The sequence below is a fragment of the Antrostomus carolinensis genome, unplaced genomic scaffold (genome assembly GCF_000700745.2).
Source record: "Antrostomus carolinensis isolate BGI_N321 unplaced genomic scaffold, ASM70074v2 scaffold15408, whole genome shotgun sequence".
In the NCBI taxonomy this organism is placed as follows: Eukaryota; Metazoa; Chordata; class Aves; order Caprimulgiformes; family Caprimulgidae; genus Antrostomus; species Antrostomus carolinensis.
In genome coordinates, this window is record NW_010333802.1 from 1 (window position 1) to 16,917 (window position 16,917).

Genomic DNA, 16,917 nt, shown 5'->3' on the forward strand with positions numbered 1-16,917 from the left:
CCTGCCCTCCTCCTCCCAGGGCTTTATCTGCATCTTCCCTCTGCTCCAGCAGCACTTCCCCTTAGTACTGCCCCTCGGGACTAGGAAAGCATTTATTCTTAGTTCTGTCTTAATGTGGTTCAAGTCATGAAAGAAAGATGAGGAAGATACTTGTGTCCAACCAGTTTGTCAGGACTGTGAGCGCTGCGCTGCAGTTTGGGACTCGGCGCAGCAGAGCGTGATGTCAGCTTCAGTCAAAATTTATTACCACTTGGGAATCCACTTTTCTTCTTTAGACTCATGCTCTAGTTCCTTCTAGCGATTGCCATCCAGCTCTGGGAGAAAGGCAGGTAACGCCACACTGCATCTCACTGCTCTGAACAGCCTCAGTCTGTTCTTTTGACTCATCTGTGTTCACACAGTTGTAACCACTCGAAATCTCTGAAACTGATTTGCCTTCTGTGAGTCACAAAATGTCAACACCTGTGCTTTAGCCTATTCAGTAGAAAGGCTGACTACTAAGAAGAGGGAAGGGATACTCATGCATGATTTCATTGTTGTACAATTAAAGAGCAGGTCTTCTGGGAAAGGAAGTGTGGTACCTCAACTTCTTAATTGAACCTGTTTCATAAACAAGGTACAGGGCCCGATGTACCAATTAGTGTAAAGAGGTGTGTCAGATCTTGCGTATTATAATTAGTCATGGCACTAGAGGCCTGTTTGTGCATTGTTGGAAGGTTTTTGTTGAAGAAATTTTCAAATTTCTTTCTTACTTTCAGATTTTCTGAAGCTGAGGGGACTTTTTTTTGTTTGTGTGTGGGAAGGAATTGAGTCAAACATGATTTGAGAAATGACTGTTAGTTTGAAGCACGTTTATTCTTGGTGCTCATGGAATTTGAGGGAAAGAAGAGACTCCCAATTGTCTATTGGGGGCTCCAGAAATTGAGATGAAAAGTCTACCTTTCCAAAAGCCCTAATATCTAATACATAAATAATTCATTAAGTATATTTGTGAAGGCTTGAATGGGCACTTCTTAAAAAAAAAAAAAAGTTATACTTGTCAATGACATACTTACTGTAATGACTTTCCAGTTAGTCATATCAAAATTATTTTTTAAAAATAAATATTTCAAATGGGCATGTTTTCAATTTTAGGTTTCTCAGTAAAAGTTTGTGAAACCAAACTTGTTACAAAAATGCAAAATTTCATCACTTGAAAATGGAATTGTCTCTACAGCTGTAGCTCTGTGAAAAATAACCTTGAAAATTTATCACAATCATCCTCAAGCATCTAAAAAATCAGTCACATTCTTACAAATAAATTTGCTTTAGAAAAAAAAATGGTTCAAGTTGTCAGTTTGATTATTTTTTTTTTAACCTGTAAAGTTATGTACTCTTTGCATCTTGTTTCATATTAGAGCATCGTAAGTATATATATGCATCCACATTTTATTTGCTCTTCAGGAGTTCATTTTCTGTACTGGGGGTGGAAAAACTGCTGTTCCATCCTCTGCCAGAACAGACACGTCTCCAGTCTGTACCTGAGCTGTGGCCTTGCCCTGGCCTCGCCTGCCCATTGGGAAGTGACCATCTTCCCTCGCAGCAGCCTGTCTTCAGCCACTTTGTAAACCACAGGAAGGCTGGAAACAGCTTTGGTTTTCATTTCCTGCTTCTTTCATGGTCATTTTTATGAGTTCAGGGAGCTGCTTATACATCTGCTTTTCAAGCTGAGCAAGCAGGTATTCAAACTAAGTATTTTGATGGATATTTGAAAATTACATTTAGGATGAAATTGTTAGTATGCAGAGGAGCAAAATTTGGAGTATTGATAAAAAGCAGGTTGTAAAACTCTGGAGTTACTGTGCATAGTAAGGCTGAAATTTAAACCTGAAGTATCTCCAAATTAATGGCAGACAGCTTCCTTCAAATAGATGTAAAGCTGAATAAAGCCCCAGTTAAGAATAGACACCTGGGAGAAATATATTTGTATTTGGCTTATAGAATCGAATGTGGTCAAGGACTGCCTTTAGGTAGTCATTACTCTGCTTTAAAAGGTAGAGGTTCCCTGGATGTAGCTATTTTTATGGGCTAGTTTATACCAAACATGCTTAAGTTAATTGCTGGATGGATGGAAAAAGTCAGCATCTTAAAAACTTGTTGGCTGGAGATCTGTTTGATATATTAAAGAACTCTATATTCTTGGGCTGAATCTCTGTTATTTGGACATACTTAAAATGCTGTACTTGTTATTTACATGCAGTCTTTTATACAATGTGAATGTTTAAACTATTAAAAGATATTTAGATTGTTTTCTGGTTTCTGTTCACATCTCATTAGTTTATTAGGTGAAAGTATTGCTTCCATGGCTTGTTAACAATTAACATTTAAAAATACAAGGACAAAACATGGCACTTGTTTGAAAGAAATATTAATCTAAATGTATGCTGCATTTGACATTCATAGCAATGGAATATGGAAGGGTATGAATTGAGTCACTTCATTCCTACACACTCCATAATTCTAAAACTATGTAGCTGGCAAGAAAGATGTAAAATGTATGCAATTGCTTTGAACCCTACACCAAGATTAGTGTTTGCAATAACAGATTTTTATATTGAGTCTGTGCACCAGTTAAGAAGGATTTAGAAATGTCACTGACTTCTTAATATTCTGCATCTATTCAATTTTGTGCTTAGTGTGTTATAACTCAGTAAAATGTTTTTTTCATTAAAAAAAAAAAAAGAAAGTAAGAATGGGGAAATTTCCCTCTAAGAATCCATTTCAGCACCTCTGAAACAAGCAGATCTCCCTTGTTATTTTAATTTGGAAAGTTATTCTACCAACTGTTGTAATTCTTTTCTGTAACTTGAGGAAGAAGAGAGTTGTACTTATGGAAGATGAAGTTTGTTTTGGGAATTCATCCTAATGCACTGGCATATTCCATGACTACGTTAGGTGCTGGAATGATGAACAGTATCTTTAATTTCTACTACGTTAAGCTTTTCCTAAACCGATACAAAATTTCAGAAGCAGCATTTCATCAAGCACAGGTATTGTACAGTGGAATATTTTGATTACCGTGTTGTTCTATGTGTCTGTGTTATCATAACAAAATCTCTTTTTTAAAAAATTATTATTAATTAATTTTTGATGCTCTGCAAATTACAGTAAATTAATTTTCAATGTAGTTAATCCATAAGCAATTGAAGGTACCCATAAAGCACATCATTTACAGGCTTTTGACTAAATATATCCAGAATTTAATTACTGGAAAGATTTTTATCTTTGATAGCTTGAAGTAATGTTTTAAACTAATCTTGCATCTCAGCTCCATGGATAGTTTGACATTAGTGCTTTCCTATGGACTGTTTAAGTACTTAAATACTGCCTTTATTCTGCAAGTCATTATCTGCGTGAGCAACTCTTGTTGTAAATGGTTTCCTGAAAGTAATGGGCCAGCTCATGTTTTGAATTACTTGCTGGGAGAGTAATATCTGAGCTTTGCAAGATGAAAGCCCAGATACATAAGCTTTTGAAGGAGTGAAGTCTTAGGGACAGGGATTTATTTCACATGGAGCTGGGCACCTGCCTAGTTATTCATCTAATTTTTCAAAATTACTGTGAACACCTTTAAGAATTTGGTCTGGAGTCTGTTTTGACCTGAGAAACTTTCATCTTTCTTTATTCTTTGAATAGAGATTTACTTTAAATAAATATGATGTGTATTACTTCTGTGTTTGTAAAATTACGGTAATGATAAATTCTGTTGTGTTTCTTACTTGTTTGCCGCAGGTTGTATTTATGATCTGGAATGCCATTAACGATCCTCTGTTTGGCTATATTCAAGATAACTCCAAATTCACGTGCTGCTCAAGACGCCAGTTTTCAATTTTATATGGAGCTCCTTTATATGCATTGGCCTTTTTGCTTCCTTGGTTTCCTTGGAAACATTATGAAGAAGGTGACTGGCTGAGTGGTCTTCACCTCGTTGTTGCCTTATGTGCGTTTGATGGTTTGCTTACATTTGTGCTTCTAGCGCAGTGCGCGCTCTTCGCAGAAATTTCAACAAGGCATGAAAGTAGGCTTCAGCTTATTAAATATAACCAGGTAGCAACATTAATTGGATCAACAAGCATTCTCTTCTGTGGTCTCGTATCAGATAATATGGAAAATTTTGCCTGTTTTCAAGCTTTCACCGTTTTGGTCGCAGTGTTAGCAACAGCCTGTATGTGTTACACAGGCAAATATAGTACGAGTCAATATGAACAGAGAGAAATCTGTACAGCGAATACTGATCTGGAAAACAGTGATGGAGCTCTCTCCTGGTCCTCTGTAATTTCATTGACCAAACAGATTATGACAGAGAAAAATTTTTTATTTTTTGTAACAATGAATTTCTTCCAAGTCTTCCACCTAGCCTTCTGCAACAATTTTATGATGATCTTCGCGGATAATCTTATTCCTAAGGATGTCCTTTCTTCCTCAATAAGAAGTATAATGTATGGAGCAGGCTTTATTTGTCCTCAGGTAGGCAGTTACACTTTTTTATTTCAAAATATGAAAACTTGGTGTTTTACTAGTTTTCATTAGCTTAAGGTATGCATTTACACTGTTGGAAAAATGCTGTATCCACCATAAGCCGTTGGCCATACTGAGCTCTAAAAGAAGGAAATCCCTCGATGTTCACACTAACCAGGTGTGAGGTAGGGTAGGGAGAAGGGACAAGCAGGCAGGCTGGGAGAATACCTGTTTACAAGGGTGTAAGATCCAGATATGCAAGGAGTGAATGTTTTGTGTCCTACAGGGTTTATAATACCTAAGTATAAAGGAATGAAAAACATGGTCAAGATAAAAAGTTTCTAAAAGCAAAATCTACAGAATTCTGAATTCTTTTTTATTTTGTTTTGTAATACATGATTAAAGAATAATCTCTTTTTTCAGGAAGTTTCTGAGATAAACTGCACAAAACACTAGAAAAAGTATTAGGTATTAAAAGTGTTGTCGCAATCTGTGGTATCTCAGTCATGGGAACCAAACAAAACTCTAAATAGCTGCTTTTGGAGAATAGTATGTTCCTACTTATTTTGTTATTTGCTGTCTTTGTCAGCTACGTTTACTGGGGAGAGAGAGATACTTTCAAGACCCCACTCAGGGATGAGGGGAGGAGTAATGAACTGGAAAAGAAAAGAGAGAACCCAAACAAATAATGTGTGAGAACAAGAAAAGCAGCAAAAATATGTCCCACAGAATGTAAACATACTTGTCTGGAGTGAATAAAAAAATTCTGTTCATTCCCTTCTACCTTTTTGCACTAGATCTTTTCAAATGTTCGCTGTGTTTACTTGTTGGATGATGAAAGTCAGGATACTCAAAAATCTGGATATCCTGACTTTCGTCATAGGTGCTGATGGTGTTCAGAATTTCTGAAAATCAGGCTGTTTTGTAATGGTTTTCAGTAAGAAAGATGTAAAAGAAGGTACATGAAAGTGCAACTAGAATTCACAGCTCAATTTCAGTTACCGTTTTGGCTTTTGCATATATAACATACAAATCCTAAATGGACCTTCTATGTGCCGTAACTCCTAAATACCTATCATTTCAACTTTTATCATTACCACAGGTTAAATAAGTTTTTTTTCTGTAACTCAAACAGTTAGCTGATGAACCTTGTAAATAAATCAGAAATTACGAAAGCTTAGATAATTTTACACTCAATATACAGCAATCACTTTTGTTGATAAAATCAGTGCAACAGCATGAAACAGTCTTTCAGGAAATGCATCTCTCTGCTCCCCAGCAACTCTTTGTCTAGAGGGTCACTGAACCATAGAGAGTTTGCTGTGACCTTATTTTTCACAGGTTTTGTCCTTTTGAGCTCAAGATATCACAAGAGAATTGTCTCTTGGTAATGTCCTGAACTTCACTTACTCGAAAAGCGCCCAACCCCTGTAAAATAAAGCCCCTTCTTATGAACTGTGCTTCAGCAGCCTGTACTAAACTAGAATTCAGCTTCTGTTCCGTTTAGTAGTGAGTGTGAAGAATAAAACCTGCCTACAAGGAAAACCTTGTTGCTGAAACATAGACAAACAAAATTAAATTTGCATCAAGTTAGTATTTTTCTTAGAAATATGCAGTCTTAGAAATGTGCAGGTAATTTAAGTAATTTTCTAAATCATAAGTACTTCCTGAGACAGGGTTATTTCTCAATTAGAGGGAGACAGGGTCATGGTTTTTACAATAACATGCATTAACATAATGCCTGACCATTTCTAGTGTGAGCACTTCTCTGCAAAATGCCTGAGAACAGCCAGGGGAGGAGTATGTTTAAGTTTCTACAACCAAATCTTTTTCTTATACCAACTTTCCAGGTTTCTTTTACTTCCCTGATCATTGGTTTAAGTAGAAAACTTGAGCTTCTTTAAATATTATTTGCCAAAGTAATCTTTGTCTGACTGTAGCATCCTGGTTTTATTCATTATGTTAAAGCATTTAAATGTGAGAACAAATGTACAAGGAGAATTTTTTCCTCTTCTTCATCTGAATATCATAGAATCATAGAAGAGTTTGGTTGGAAAAGACCATTATGATCATCTAGTCCAATCTTTAACCTGGCATTGCCAATTCACCACTAAACCACATCTACACGTGCTTTGAATACCTCCAGGGATGGTGACTCCACCACTTCCCTGGGCAGCCTGTTCCAGTACTTGACAACCCTTTCAGTGAAGATTTTTGTCCTAATATCCAACCTAAACCTCCCCTGGTGCAACTTAAGGCTGTTCCATCTTGTCCTATCACTTGTTATGTGGGAGAAGAGACCAACCCCCACCTCACTACACCCTCCTTTCAGGCAATTGTAGAGAGCAAAAAGGGATATCAAACATAATGATCACGAGCTTTAAATAATAGTTTGGCAATGTGGGAAACTATTTTCCTCAGGATATAGTAGTTCTCAGCTGGCTAGTTTTACCATTCTTAACTGGTAGAGGTAGCACTGGTTGAGTCAGTAGAAGGTTCTCTTTGTTCAACTCTTATTTGGATTGAACTTTGTAGAAAGGGTTGGTTTGGCTTTTTTTTTTTTTTTTTCTTTAATGGGTAGTAATAATTTAGGTCTCATTTGTGCTTTATAGCTCTCCTAATGCTGAGATACTGTATATGTTTCATCAGATATGTTTATGTATTATCTTTTCAGTGCCTTGTTCTTCTCAGTCATGCTTCACTGAAGAAGTTTGGTTATTACAGAATCATCTTGTTTTCCTTTTACTTTGAAGGAGTAGCTGCTGCTGTCATGTTTGTTCTAGGGCCAGAACACTATTATCTGTTGGCATTTTATCTCACAACAAACATGTAAGTAAATACAGTTCTCTATTCATGGATGTGGCTTAAATAATTCTAACAGAGTGGACACTTGTTTTTAATAGCATGAAGATTCTACCACTGCTTTTATGTTTTTTTTTCCTTTTCCGTTTCACTTGTCAGAAAAGTTGAAACTCCATTTTCATTTTATTCTGCTTCAGCTTTTAATTTCTGCCTAACCCCCCCCCCTCCCCCCCAAAGCCTTAAAAATGATCAGTAATTAAGGTTTGTGACCATATGCCTCCAGCCACACATCTGCTTTAACATGGGATTCAAGGGAAGCAGAACCTCTTCTCATCCACATAGACACAGAAGATCTCAGTAGAGGAAGCCTTCAGAGACTATTTGCTAGGAGAGCTCAGAACTCATTTTGTATTGCATGAACACTTGTGTCTTGAACTGCAAAACAAATATCAGTATGTCAGGTATCTGTTGGGTAACCAGTACTCAGTCACATTTCCACTGGTACTGGGTAAGTATAATGCCAAGAAGTAGTATTTTCACAGAAGTAGTATATTATGATACATAGAAAACCTTATTTAAAAATAGAGACTTGTTTGCATCAGAGTACTGTTAGAGCAGTTAGATTTTATTTCTTTATTTTCTATTTCATTGCTTTCTTTTTACATGTTCTTTCCTACCCTCCTTTTTGTCATCTTCTTTTTTCCCCCCTTGTTTTCATTCTTATTTTCAGTATTTCAGTCACGGGCTACTGTAACACTGAATTGTGTGAACAATAAATTGAATTTCATTACCTGCACTCTTTAAATGAGGAAGATATATTTTGATTTCCCCAGGAAAAAAATCTAAGGTATCTGAAGATTGTATGTTTAAAGTGCTAATGTTCAAAGCTTCTTGAAAGTAAAAGTTAATCATACCAAAAATTCAATAAGACATAGAAATCATAATATCTGAGTTTATGGTTTCACTTAGGAGTTTGTTGAGAATCAGATTTGTTTTGTGTGTGTGTGTGTGTGTTTGTTTAAATGTAAATATATACATAAGGATACATATAAAATATTTTTACTATTCTAATTCTCCCACTTTGAAGTTTGTCTTCCATGTAGTCTTTCCAATAATGCTCATGTCCTTTTTAGATTTCAAGAGCAATTTTTCTCTTTCTTCCAAGGTCTTTCTTTTCTCCATGTAATTTTAAATTACATTTACTGATAATCTCAAGCAAGTATTTATGACCTTTTGCACCAATGTCCAGGAAAAAAAAAAGCAAAACCCCCATCTTTTAGGTTTGAATATTGATTTCTAATTCTCAATTAAGAGCAGATCTAATAATGCTTTCAGAACTGCTGTTTAACCAGCATGTTTATATCACCATGTTTTGAAGAACGTCTCAGCTTTGTGTCTTTGCAGAATTGTCAGTGTTGGGATGTATATGTTAGAATGTCAGTTATGATTTCATGATGAAAGTATATATAATAACTATGAACAACTTAAATATTTTGTCTTTCTCTAGGGTAATTGTACTAGCTTCGTTTAGTTTGTTCAACTTGCCTTTGGCAGATATTGTTGATGCAGATTTAGTAAAGCACAAGCGGAGGTATGTCAGTCTTAAGTGGTTTTTTTAAATATGCAATCTAATTGACATGTTACTCTTTCATAAGTTAGATTATATCAAAGACAAGACAGTAAATGATCTTGGATCCTTGACACAGAAATAGTTTTTGTAAGAGCAAGTTACCATAAGTAAAGATAAAAAATGGAATAAAGTTTCCTGTGGTTACTTCAGCAGAGTAATTTAAACAGATTGTTAGGTCATTTCTAGTTTTAATTATACTGCAATATAAGCCAAGGCTTTCAGGGTTTTTGTGTGTTTTTTCTGTTAGCTTCAATTTAATTATTTTTTAACCATATACATCTATTGTCACTTAGGGAATTTTCTGAATAAGGCCTTTTTAACCTGGAAAAAGTGTTTAGAAAGCTTTGCCTATGCTACTTAAAGTGCAAATTTCGAAGTCAAACTGGTTGCTGTTATCCCTCTGAAATAAAAATTGTTGAAACCTCATGTGATGTAGCATATTACAACTCATGGATCTTTTGGGTTTTTATCAAAGTGCAGATAACTTCCTGTTGATTCCATTAATGTTTATGTAAGTGCAGATTCAATCCTGGTCACTATATTAAAGGACTTGCCTCTCGAAGGTGAGAACTATTTCTTTCATGAGGAAAAAAAAATGCCTCCTTTTCTGGCCTCATGCATGTAAATTCTTAAGTTATAATTAATTCTCCATGCACAGTTCAGTCGAAGTTAACTTCAGTAATTACTAAATGTGCACAAAGTTGAACTTGGGTGCAAGTCATTTCAGAATTGGGTCCAAGCTGTATATATACCCCAGAGGTTTATTACCTTTCATTTCCAAAAAAAATTAAATTTCATTATGATAACTGATCTGTTTGCTGTAATGTGTGAACTATAAAAGCTAAGTATCATGATAGTTAGCATTTGCATATTAAGAGGATTTTTTTAAATTACTATTGTAATTAATATACTAATAAGTTTGTGTTGCATGTTCATTTGTTTTTTTCCCTAAATATTTTAGATCACCACTTTCCTCTATGGTTTTTGGTACCAATGCTTTATTTACCAAGCCTGCCCAATCTTTGGCTCCAATGCTTGTGGTTACAATACTAAATCAATTTGGATATGAGAACCTGAATAATGGAGTTGCTCAGCCTGATCCAAGGTGAGTTCAAAAGGGATACTTAAAATCATAGGAATTAACGTGAAATAATCCTGTCATCTGAAAGCAAATCAAACTGCAATTAGTTTGTATCAACAGCACTTCAAAAATGAGTGCTTTAAAAATATTTTCCAGTTGTTTTTCATCTTCATAGAAATAGAAATGTTTTCTAGAATTTTTTAAAGAATAAATTATTTATTAAACAGTACACATGAGGATATCTACGTAATTTTGAAAAACAAATAATACATTTCAGTAGTAGACCATCTCCTGTTCTATTGCAAATAAAGAAGAAAAAATAGGTTTAAGATCACCTAATACCTCTTATACATGTTGTCCTGGCTTCTGTGTTTTGTTTATCTTGTAAACTTACATCCTTAAATATATAATCCTAATAGGGTTGCATTAAAGAGACATTTTTGTTTGAGGGAAAGCAGTATAATCACTGGAGGGAGGGAATTTGCCTCAAGTAGGAGTATAATTTTGGCTTCAATACTACTTACCATTCTGATGCTAATGATTTCATTGCAGTCCCCAGAGACCTTAATGCACAGCATAAAGCTGTGGTTGCTAGTTAGCATATTGGAAATGCATGGGCTTCTATAAAAACAAATTAACAGGGAGTCAGTACACTGAAAGGGTCATAGGCTGTTTATGACCAAGAGGACGTGGCAACATAAGGAATAACTGAAGTCAGAACTAAAAGGCAAAAATCAGTCCTGATTAGGATTTGCTTGAGAGAACAGCATGAATATCCTGAAAACTACATAGCTCTCCTACATTTTGAGTAGAAACCTTAAAAATACATAGAAGACAATTGTATATGAACTTCAGTGAAGATAAATAGCTCTTGAACAAGAAATTACTTATGTGTCACCTAAGGCTAGCAGAATGTTTCATATTTGAGGAATTTTCTAAAAAGAAAGTGTATGAGGAAAAGCATGACATAAAATGACAACAAGTGGTCTTCAGAAAAGCATCCTGACACAAGCAAAGAAAGCTTAAGTTTGAGGCTATGTGTGAGAACAGTTAATTTTATTTTAATACATTCTGTAGATAGCCAGCTAGTGACATGATGTGCAGAGGACATGAGCCTCAATATAATGTCACATAACATGTGATTTTTGCAGAAGAGTGGTAGGTTGAACTGAATGTGGATATGAAAGGGATGAATATATTCATTTTGATGACTCAGATAATTCAGATTTAAAACATAAAAACTGCAGTTCTGATCCCTTTCAATCAGAGAAATTATCCCTTTGTGGATGGATTATAAATCACAGTAGTTGTAAATCTTTTTTTCCCCAGAAAGTAGCTTCTGGACTATAGCAACAATAAATTTATTGTATATAGAGTTGAAATACTTTCAATGCTCCATCTCGAAAACCTATATTTTCACTTGAGTCATCCTGAAATTTGATTTATTTCACTAGGGCAAGGAACACCAAAAAGGTACAGAACTGAGATCAGTTAATCATAGAGCACTTGAAATATACTATATATCGCTCTTGGCCATCCCTGCAAAAATTTCTTAAATATGAAGCAGTGTGTGTGTGTTTTTATGTATGCAGGTGTGAATGTGCACGTCCTTCACTTTGTAAATGGACTATAGTGTGGACATACAGTCCACAAAGACCAGACCACTTAGGTTGTTTCTAGGTAGTCAGTTTGCCCGTGGCAATGTACTCAGACCATTGACTGAGCTAAAATTACTTATACATATTAAACCCTATAAGCTGATCTCAGATTTCAGCCATGGGCTGCTAAAATACACTTGTCTCAGGACAAAGTTGTTTGGGGACAAACAAAACTGAGTACAGGAGATTGCTTAAAATGTGCTCAAACTGTTTTGGGGAAAAAAAAAAATTCACACATGTGAATTATATATAATGAAATGTTAAGACCCATGCCAATGCAATCTCAGCTGCGTCCTTCCTCCTTCTCCAAAGCTGGCAATAGCTATTTTCTGGAAAGCATTTACTTTGTTAGGTGTAGTGGTAGTGAACTGTGAAGATAGCACAGACGACCCTTATTCTGCATTAACAAAATGTTTGGGCCCTGCATAAGTCTGTCTTAAGAGTTTCCAGCAATATTGTTTACTGGGAGAAGAGACAATGAAGTCCAAAACCATAAACTATCTGCTGAATTCTAAATTATTTATTTTTTCTTGAACTGAAAGTTAAACCGTAGCAACAATGATGGAGCAGCTAATCCTGGAAACCATTTCCAGGCACATTAAGGATAATAAAACCATCAGCAGTAGTCACCATGGCTTCTCCAAGGGGAAGTCATGCTTGACCAACTTGATAAACTTCTATAATTAAATGACTAGCCTCATAGACAAGGGAAGAGCAGTGGATGTTGTCTACCCATACTTCAGTAAGGCCTTTGACACCATCTCCCATAAGATCCTCATAGGCAAACTGTTGATAATATGGGCTGGATGAGCAGACAGTGAGATACGTTGAAAACTGACTGGAGGGTGGTGATCTAGTGGTGGCATGAAGTCTAGTTGGAGGCCAGTAACTAGTGGTTTACCCTAAGGGTCTATACTGGGTCCAGTCCTGTTTAACATCTTTATTAATGATCTGGATGATCGGGCAGGATGTACCCTCAGGAAGTTTGGTGATGATCAGAATACTTCATTATTGCTCATTAGAGTACTAAATCTCCAGTAAGCGCACCAACCAACTATAAATTGATGGGTTCTAAGCTTTGCCTGTCTTTTGTTGCCATTATGCTGTTGAGCAATTCACACATGTATGTTCTCTGTCTCAGTAAAGACTGCATTCCTGAGCAGCTTATTAGGACAACTGGCATGTTGTGAGTGAAATTCTTATCCCGGAAGACTTTTTGACAATCATTCATCATTGTCTCAGTGGCTTCTATAACTGTTGTATTCTGCAGGGCATCCAAGTTGGTAAGACAGTGAAGAGGTTTTATACAGAGAGTAAAAGTCTAGAAGAAATAAAATTCAGTTCCCTTTTTCTTTCATCTGGGAGGTATCGTATCACCACCAAGTGGATGGTTAAGATTCTTCAGAAATGAGAAAACATTTATCACTGAACAGTGATCCCAGTACTGTACATTACACCAGGCATTCCAAACACCTGGACTTTCTCTTCTCTGTACTGAAGCCTTTGAACTGACCATTAACATCACCAGCTTCTCACTTACCAGTACGAGTTCTTTACTTCTGCCTTAATGGTAATATCCTCTCAGGCACAGTGATGTCTTCTTCCTTAGCAGCAATCCAGTATCTCTTGGTTTTGCCTCTGGTATCATAACTCTGAAGTATGTCTTCTGCTATGAATAGTGTATCTCTCTTCCAGAAGTCGTCTTGCTTTTTGGTGTAACCTTTTTCACATACTAGGTCGGCCTATATATTGTACACAAGTCCGTATGTGTTACACATGATACATTAATATACACACATTATCCCACATTCGTAGGGAATGTGCTTATTACACATCAGTTAAGCATTTTGTAGTGGAAGCTTAGGAAGTATTTTAAGTATCCTTAAAATTCGAGCAGTAGCTTGCAGAATGCAGTAGCCCTGGTTTGGGGTTTTTGGTGCTGATTTGTTTTGGTTTATTTCTTTTGATCTGTCATCATAGCAAAGCATTACCCGCCCCATATGGCTTGGGGGTCTTTGTTTGTTTGTTTGTTTTGTTTGGGGTTTTTTTAGTTGGTTGGTTGATTGGTTGGGGGGGTTTTTGGCTATGGAGAAGATAACCTGGTTTAAAACCTCCCTCTTCTGGAGAGCTACTGCAAGTACAGGTAACTTCTTTTAAAAGTGTGCTTTTCAAATTCATTCTTCAGAATGAAGTTATTTGACAGCAACTCTTTGTTATTTATTGGAGGCACTTTAAACTGTTGATGCTTTCATAATGAATGACTGAACTACATCACATTCTATTTGGAGTGATACAGGGGCTGTTTAGTGACAGAGTATGTCTTATTCCTGCATGTGCAAAAAAATGTAGACATGGAAATTTCAGAAGTTACTATTCCAGATGTTATTACGATGATATCTGAGCTCTGCTCTTGATTTATCCCAGTCCCTAATGAAATAGATATTTTGCATAATTCCTGCAGTAACAAGGTTTTACAGTACAATAGGTAATATTATTTTCTTAAACCAACATTGTTCCAATGAAACCAAATCAGGATTGCACCAGTGTGAGTGATCTGGCAGATGTTCTTTCTTTTTTTTTGTTCTTCCTGAAGTCCATGTATAAAGATGGAATAATTTTAGTACTGAACACTGCAGTCCTCTTTAGTGTGCAGAACTGGCAAAGCACAAGCCCCGGCATCCTGTTAACTGTGTCCTAGTCCTGTTTTCATCTTTAGATAGGTGAGTAATTTGTCTGTGGCCTCCCTGCTGACGCTGATGTGGGCCCCTTGTAGGTGGACTGAAAATGCAATTGAATGTGGGCCAGTAAACAATGTCCAAATGGTAAATTATTGTCACTGCCAATAAACATTGGCTGTGGACCAGTGACCTGCTAGTGAACACTTCCAGTCTTAAATGCAATTGCCCAAGTGATTAAGTGATTCACTTGTAAGCCTGTGGGTTTTTTGTTTCCTTATGTAGCATTAGCATGTCCATGACTTGAGATAAATAGTGATCATTGTGTGAGTGTATGTATGTATGAAGGAATAAATCTGTGCTGGAGGTTGCAAGCATTTTTTCTGTTAAACGCAGTGAGACATGAGTTGATTCTTTTATCAGTCAGAGAAACTCTTCGGTTTTGTTCAGAAGCCTGCTCAAGTTAATGACACAGTTTTTTGTACAGATTTCAGGTTTTTTGGAATATGTCCATAGCTGTTCTGCAAGTCTCCTATCTCATCCCTGAATGATAAAAAAATAGAAAATAACATAAACTGCCTCATGGAGAGAAAGTTCATTTAGGGGCTGTTTCTCAGCTTGAGTTGACTTTCCTGATATTTAAGTAATTAGAATCCAATAATTAACAGAATGCCAGCAGATAATGATTCTAGCTACTGGATGAATGCCTAAATGTATGCTTTGAGCTGTCAGAAGCCATACTGTTCATAAAAGGGAACTCGTTTAACTGCTGTATTTTCTTTTTTGATTCATATTTGCTGATTCCTTTATCTCTTATTCCTTAAAGAAGATTTAGCTGAGGAAATACCATGCATCCATGAGAATAAATGAGAGTGAGGGTTAATTTCACATGTATTCTTTTTATGGTTTATATTATCTTGTAACAATTTATTTTAAAACAAAGCTAAATAAGACTTGATACTTCAAACAGCCCTTTACACCATACCTGAATTTAGTGCATTAATCATTACTTCCATCTAGCAACTATAACAACACACTGTGCAGAGCTAGGAGCACAGATTTTAACTTAAATAAAATAATTTCATATTAAAATGACTGCTTCCATTTTCTGCTTTTCTTTCTCCTCCAGATTTTTCAGACTTACCAAACCTTTTCAAATGCTCTGTTCTGTAATTGGATTATATTGCTTAAATTGATTTCTATATTACATAATACAGGTGTGTACTAAAGTAGTGAACAGGATTTATTAGGTTGCATATCATGTATTAAAATTAACACTTTGTGTGCCAATTATTTAATTTCCTCCCAGCTATTATGAAAGGAGGAAACAACATAAAATACATATTTCTATGTAAAATTAGAAAATATTGAAGTACATTTTATATCTGAGATATTATTTTATTTAGAATTTATTTTACACAGTTACGTGAATATGCTGTGTATATGTATATAATGTGAATGCTTTAAAAATTATTTGTTGTGAATTAACCATGAAAGTTAATCTTCTTCATCTTCAAAGCTGTGTTTTCTTCTTCACCAGTTTGTTTTTAGGTCTTCATGATGCCATGTTCTATTTGATCTGTCTGGTTCCACTGTGCATTGCAGTCACACAGATCCTGACGTGGACTCCCTTTTCAATCCAGAACAGTCATGTCACAGCTGTACGCTAAATATGTAACAGTTGGTCAGTAAATCTGCTGAACTGTACCACAAAAGAGTTAGATTTTAAATGTGAAAAAGCAAAATTCTATTAAATAGACCATCAGACCTAACACAGTTTGAGCCATTTCAAAAAAGTTTCATTCTTCAGTCTGTATAGACCGGATAACACAGATCACATTCAGCCTTAATACTGAGCCTACGCAGAGATTTTTCTATTTCAGTTGTTTGCCTTTAATGGACTTTATCCTTAATTACTAAATAAAGTACATACTGGTCATTGTTAACTCCTTTGAAGAATGGATATGGAAGATCGGGTGAAGGAATCCCAACCCAGCACCTGGAATTCAAGGGAATTGTATTTTCTTAAGCTTCCTGAAAGATGGTGGATTAATTTTGCCATACTGATAAAATGGCAGATCTCTGAAGTTAATCTGGAAGAGCCTGGTGGACATCACTCGTGGATGGCACGGAGATGAAGAGAAAAATGTAGATGGTGTCTGGCTGACCAATATCAAGATAAATCCAACAGCTACCGCAGGAAAAGCCAAGAGTAATTAACTACCCCGTAGAAGTCTGCGTAAGGCTAAAGAAGAAAAAGATTAAAATGCTGTTCAATAAAGTGTTGCTGGATATGGAAAAAGCACCATCCAACCCCACTGGCTTTCCGAATGTCTCTAGTTGATGGTAGGTAGATGCAGTTTTCTGGCTTTGAATGGGAAAATTATTTTGAAGGTACCGTATTGTTAGTACTTCACACAGAATGTCATTGTGGTAAGAACAACATTAGCATATGGATGTAGTAGTGTGCAGTTAGTTGGACAAATCTAAACACACACATATTGAATCAAACTCTACCTGCTTACTAGTGTTACACTGGCAAACTCATTTGATGTGCTGACTGTTGAAGTTCAT

General features: G+C 35.9%; 1 protein-coding gene across 1 annotated transcript; it reads left to right on the forward strand.

The window, feature by feature from the left end:
* The first annotated feature begins 2,873 nt into the window (after positions 1-2,873).
* LOC104518271 (transmembrane protein 180) lies at positions 2,874-16,013 on the forward strand. The gene is made up of 6 exons (XM_010173998.2): positions 2,874-3,029; positions 3,772-4,506; positions 7,172-7,326; positions 8,807-8,890; positions 9,891-10,034; positions 15,884-16,013. Exons 1-6 carry the CDS (start codon positions 2,877-2,879, stop codon positions 16,011-16,013), a joined length of 1,401 nt encoding a protein of 466 aa, XP_010172300.1. The 5' UTR covers positions 2,874-2,876.
* The last annotated feature ends 904 nt before the right edge of the window (positions 16,014-16,917 follow it).

Bases quoted from the DNA above. Each gene is read 5' to 3' on its own strand.
- LOC104518271 (XM_010173998.2), top strand. From the start codon at position 2,877: ATGAAGTTTGTTTTGGGAATTCATCCTAATGCACTGGCATATTCCATG. The intron at 7,327-8,806 runs GTAAGTAAATAC...GTCTTTCTCTAG, and splicing joins TTTTATCTCACAACAAACAT to GGTAATTGTACTAGCTTCGT. The intron at 10,035-15,883 runs GTGAGTTCAAAA...CTTCTTCACCAG, and splicing joins GTTGCTCAGCCTGATCCAAG to TTTGTTTTTAGGTCTTCATG.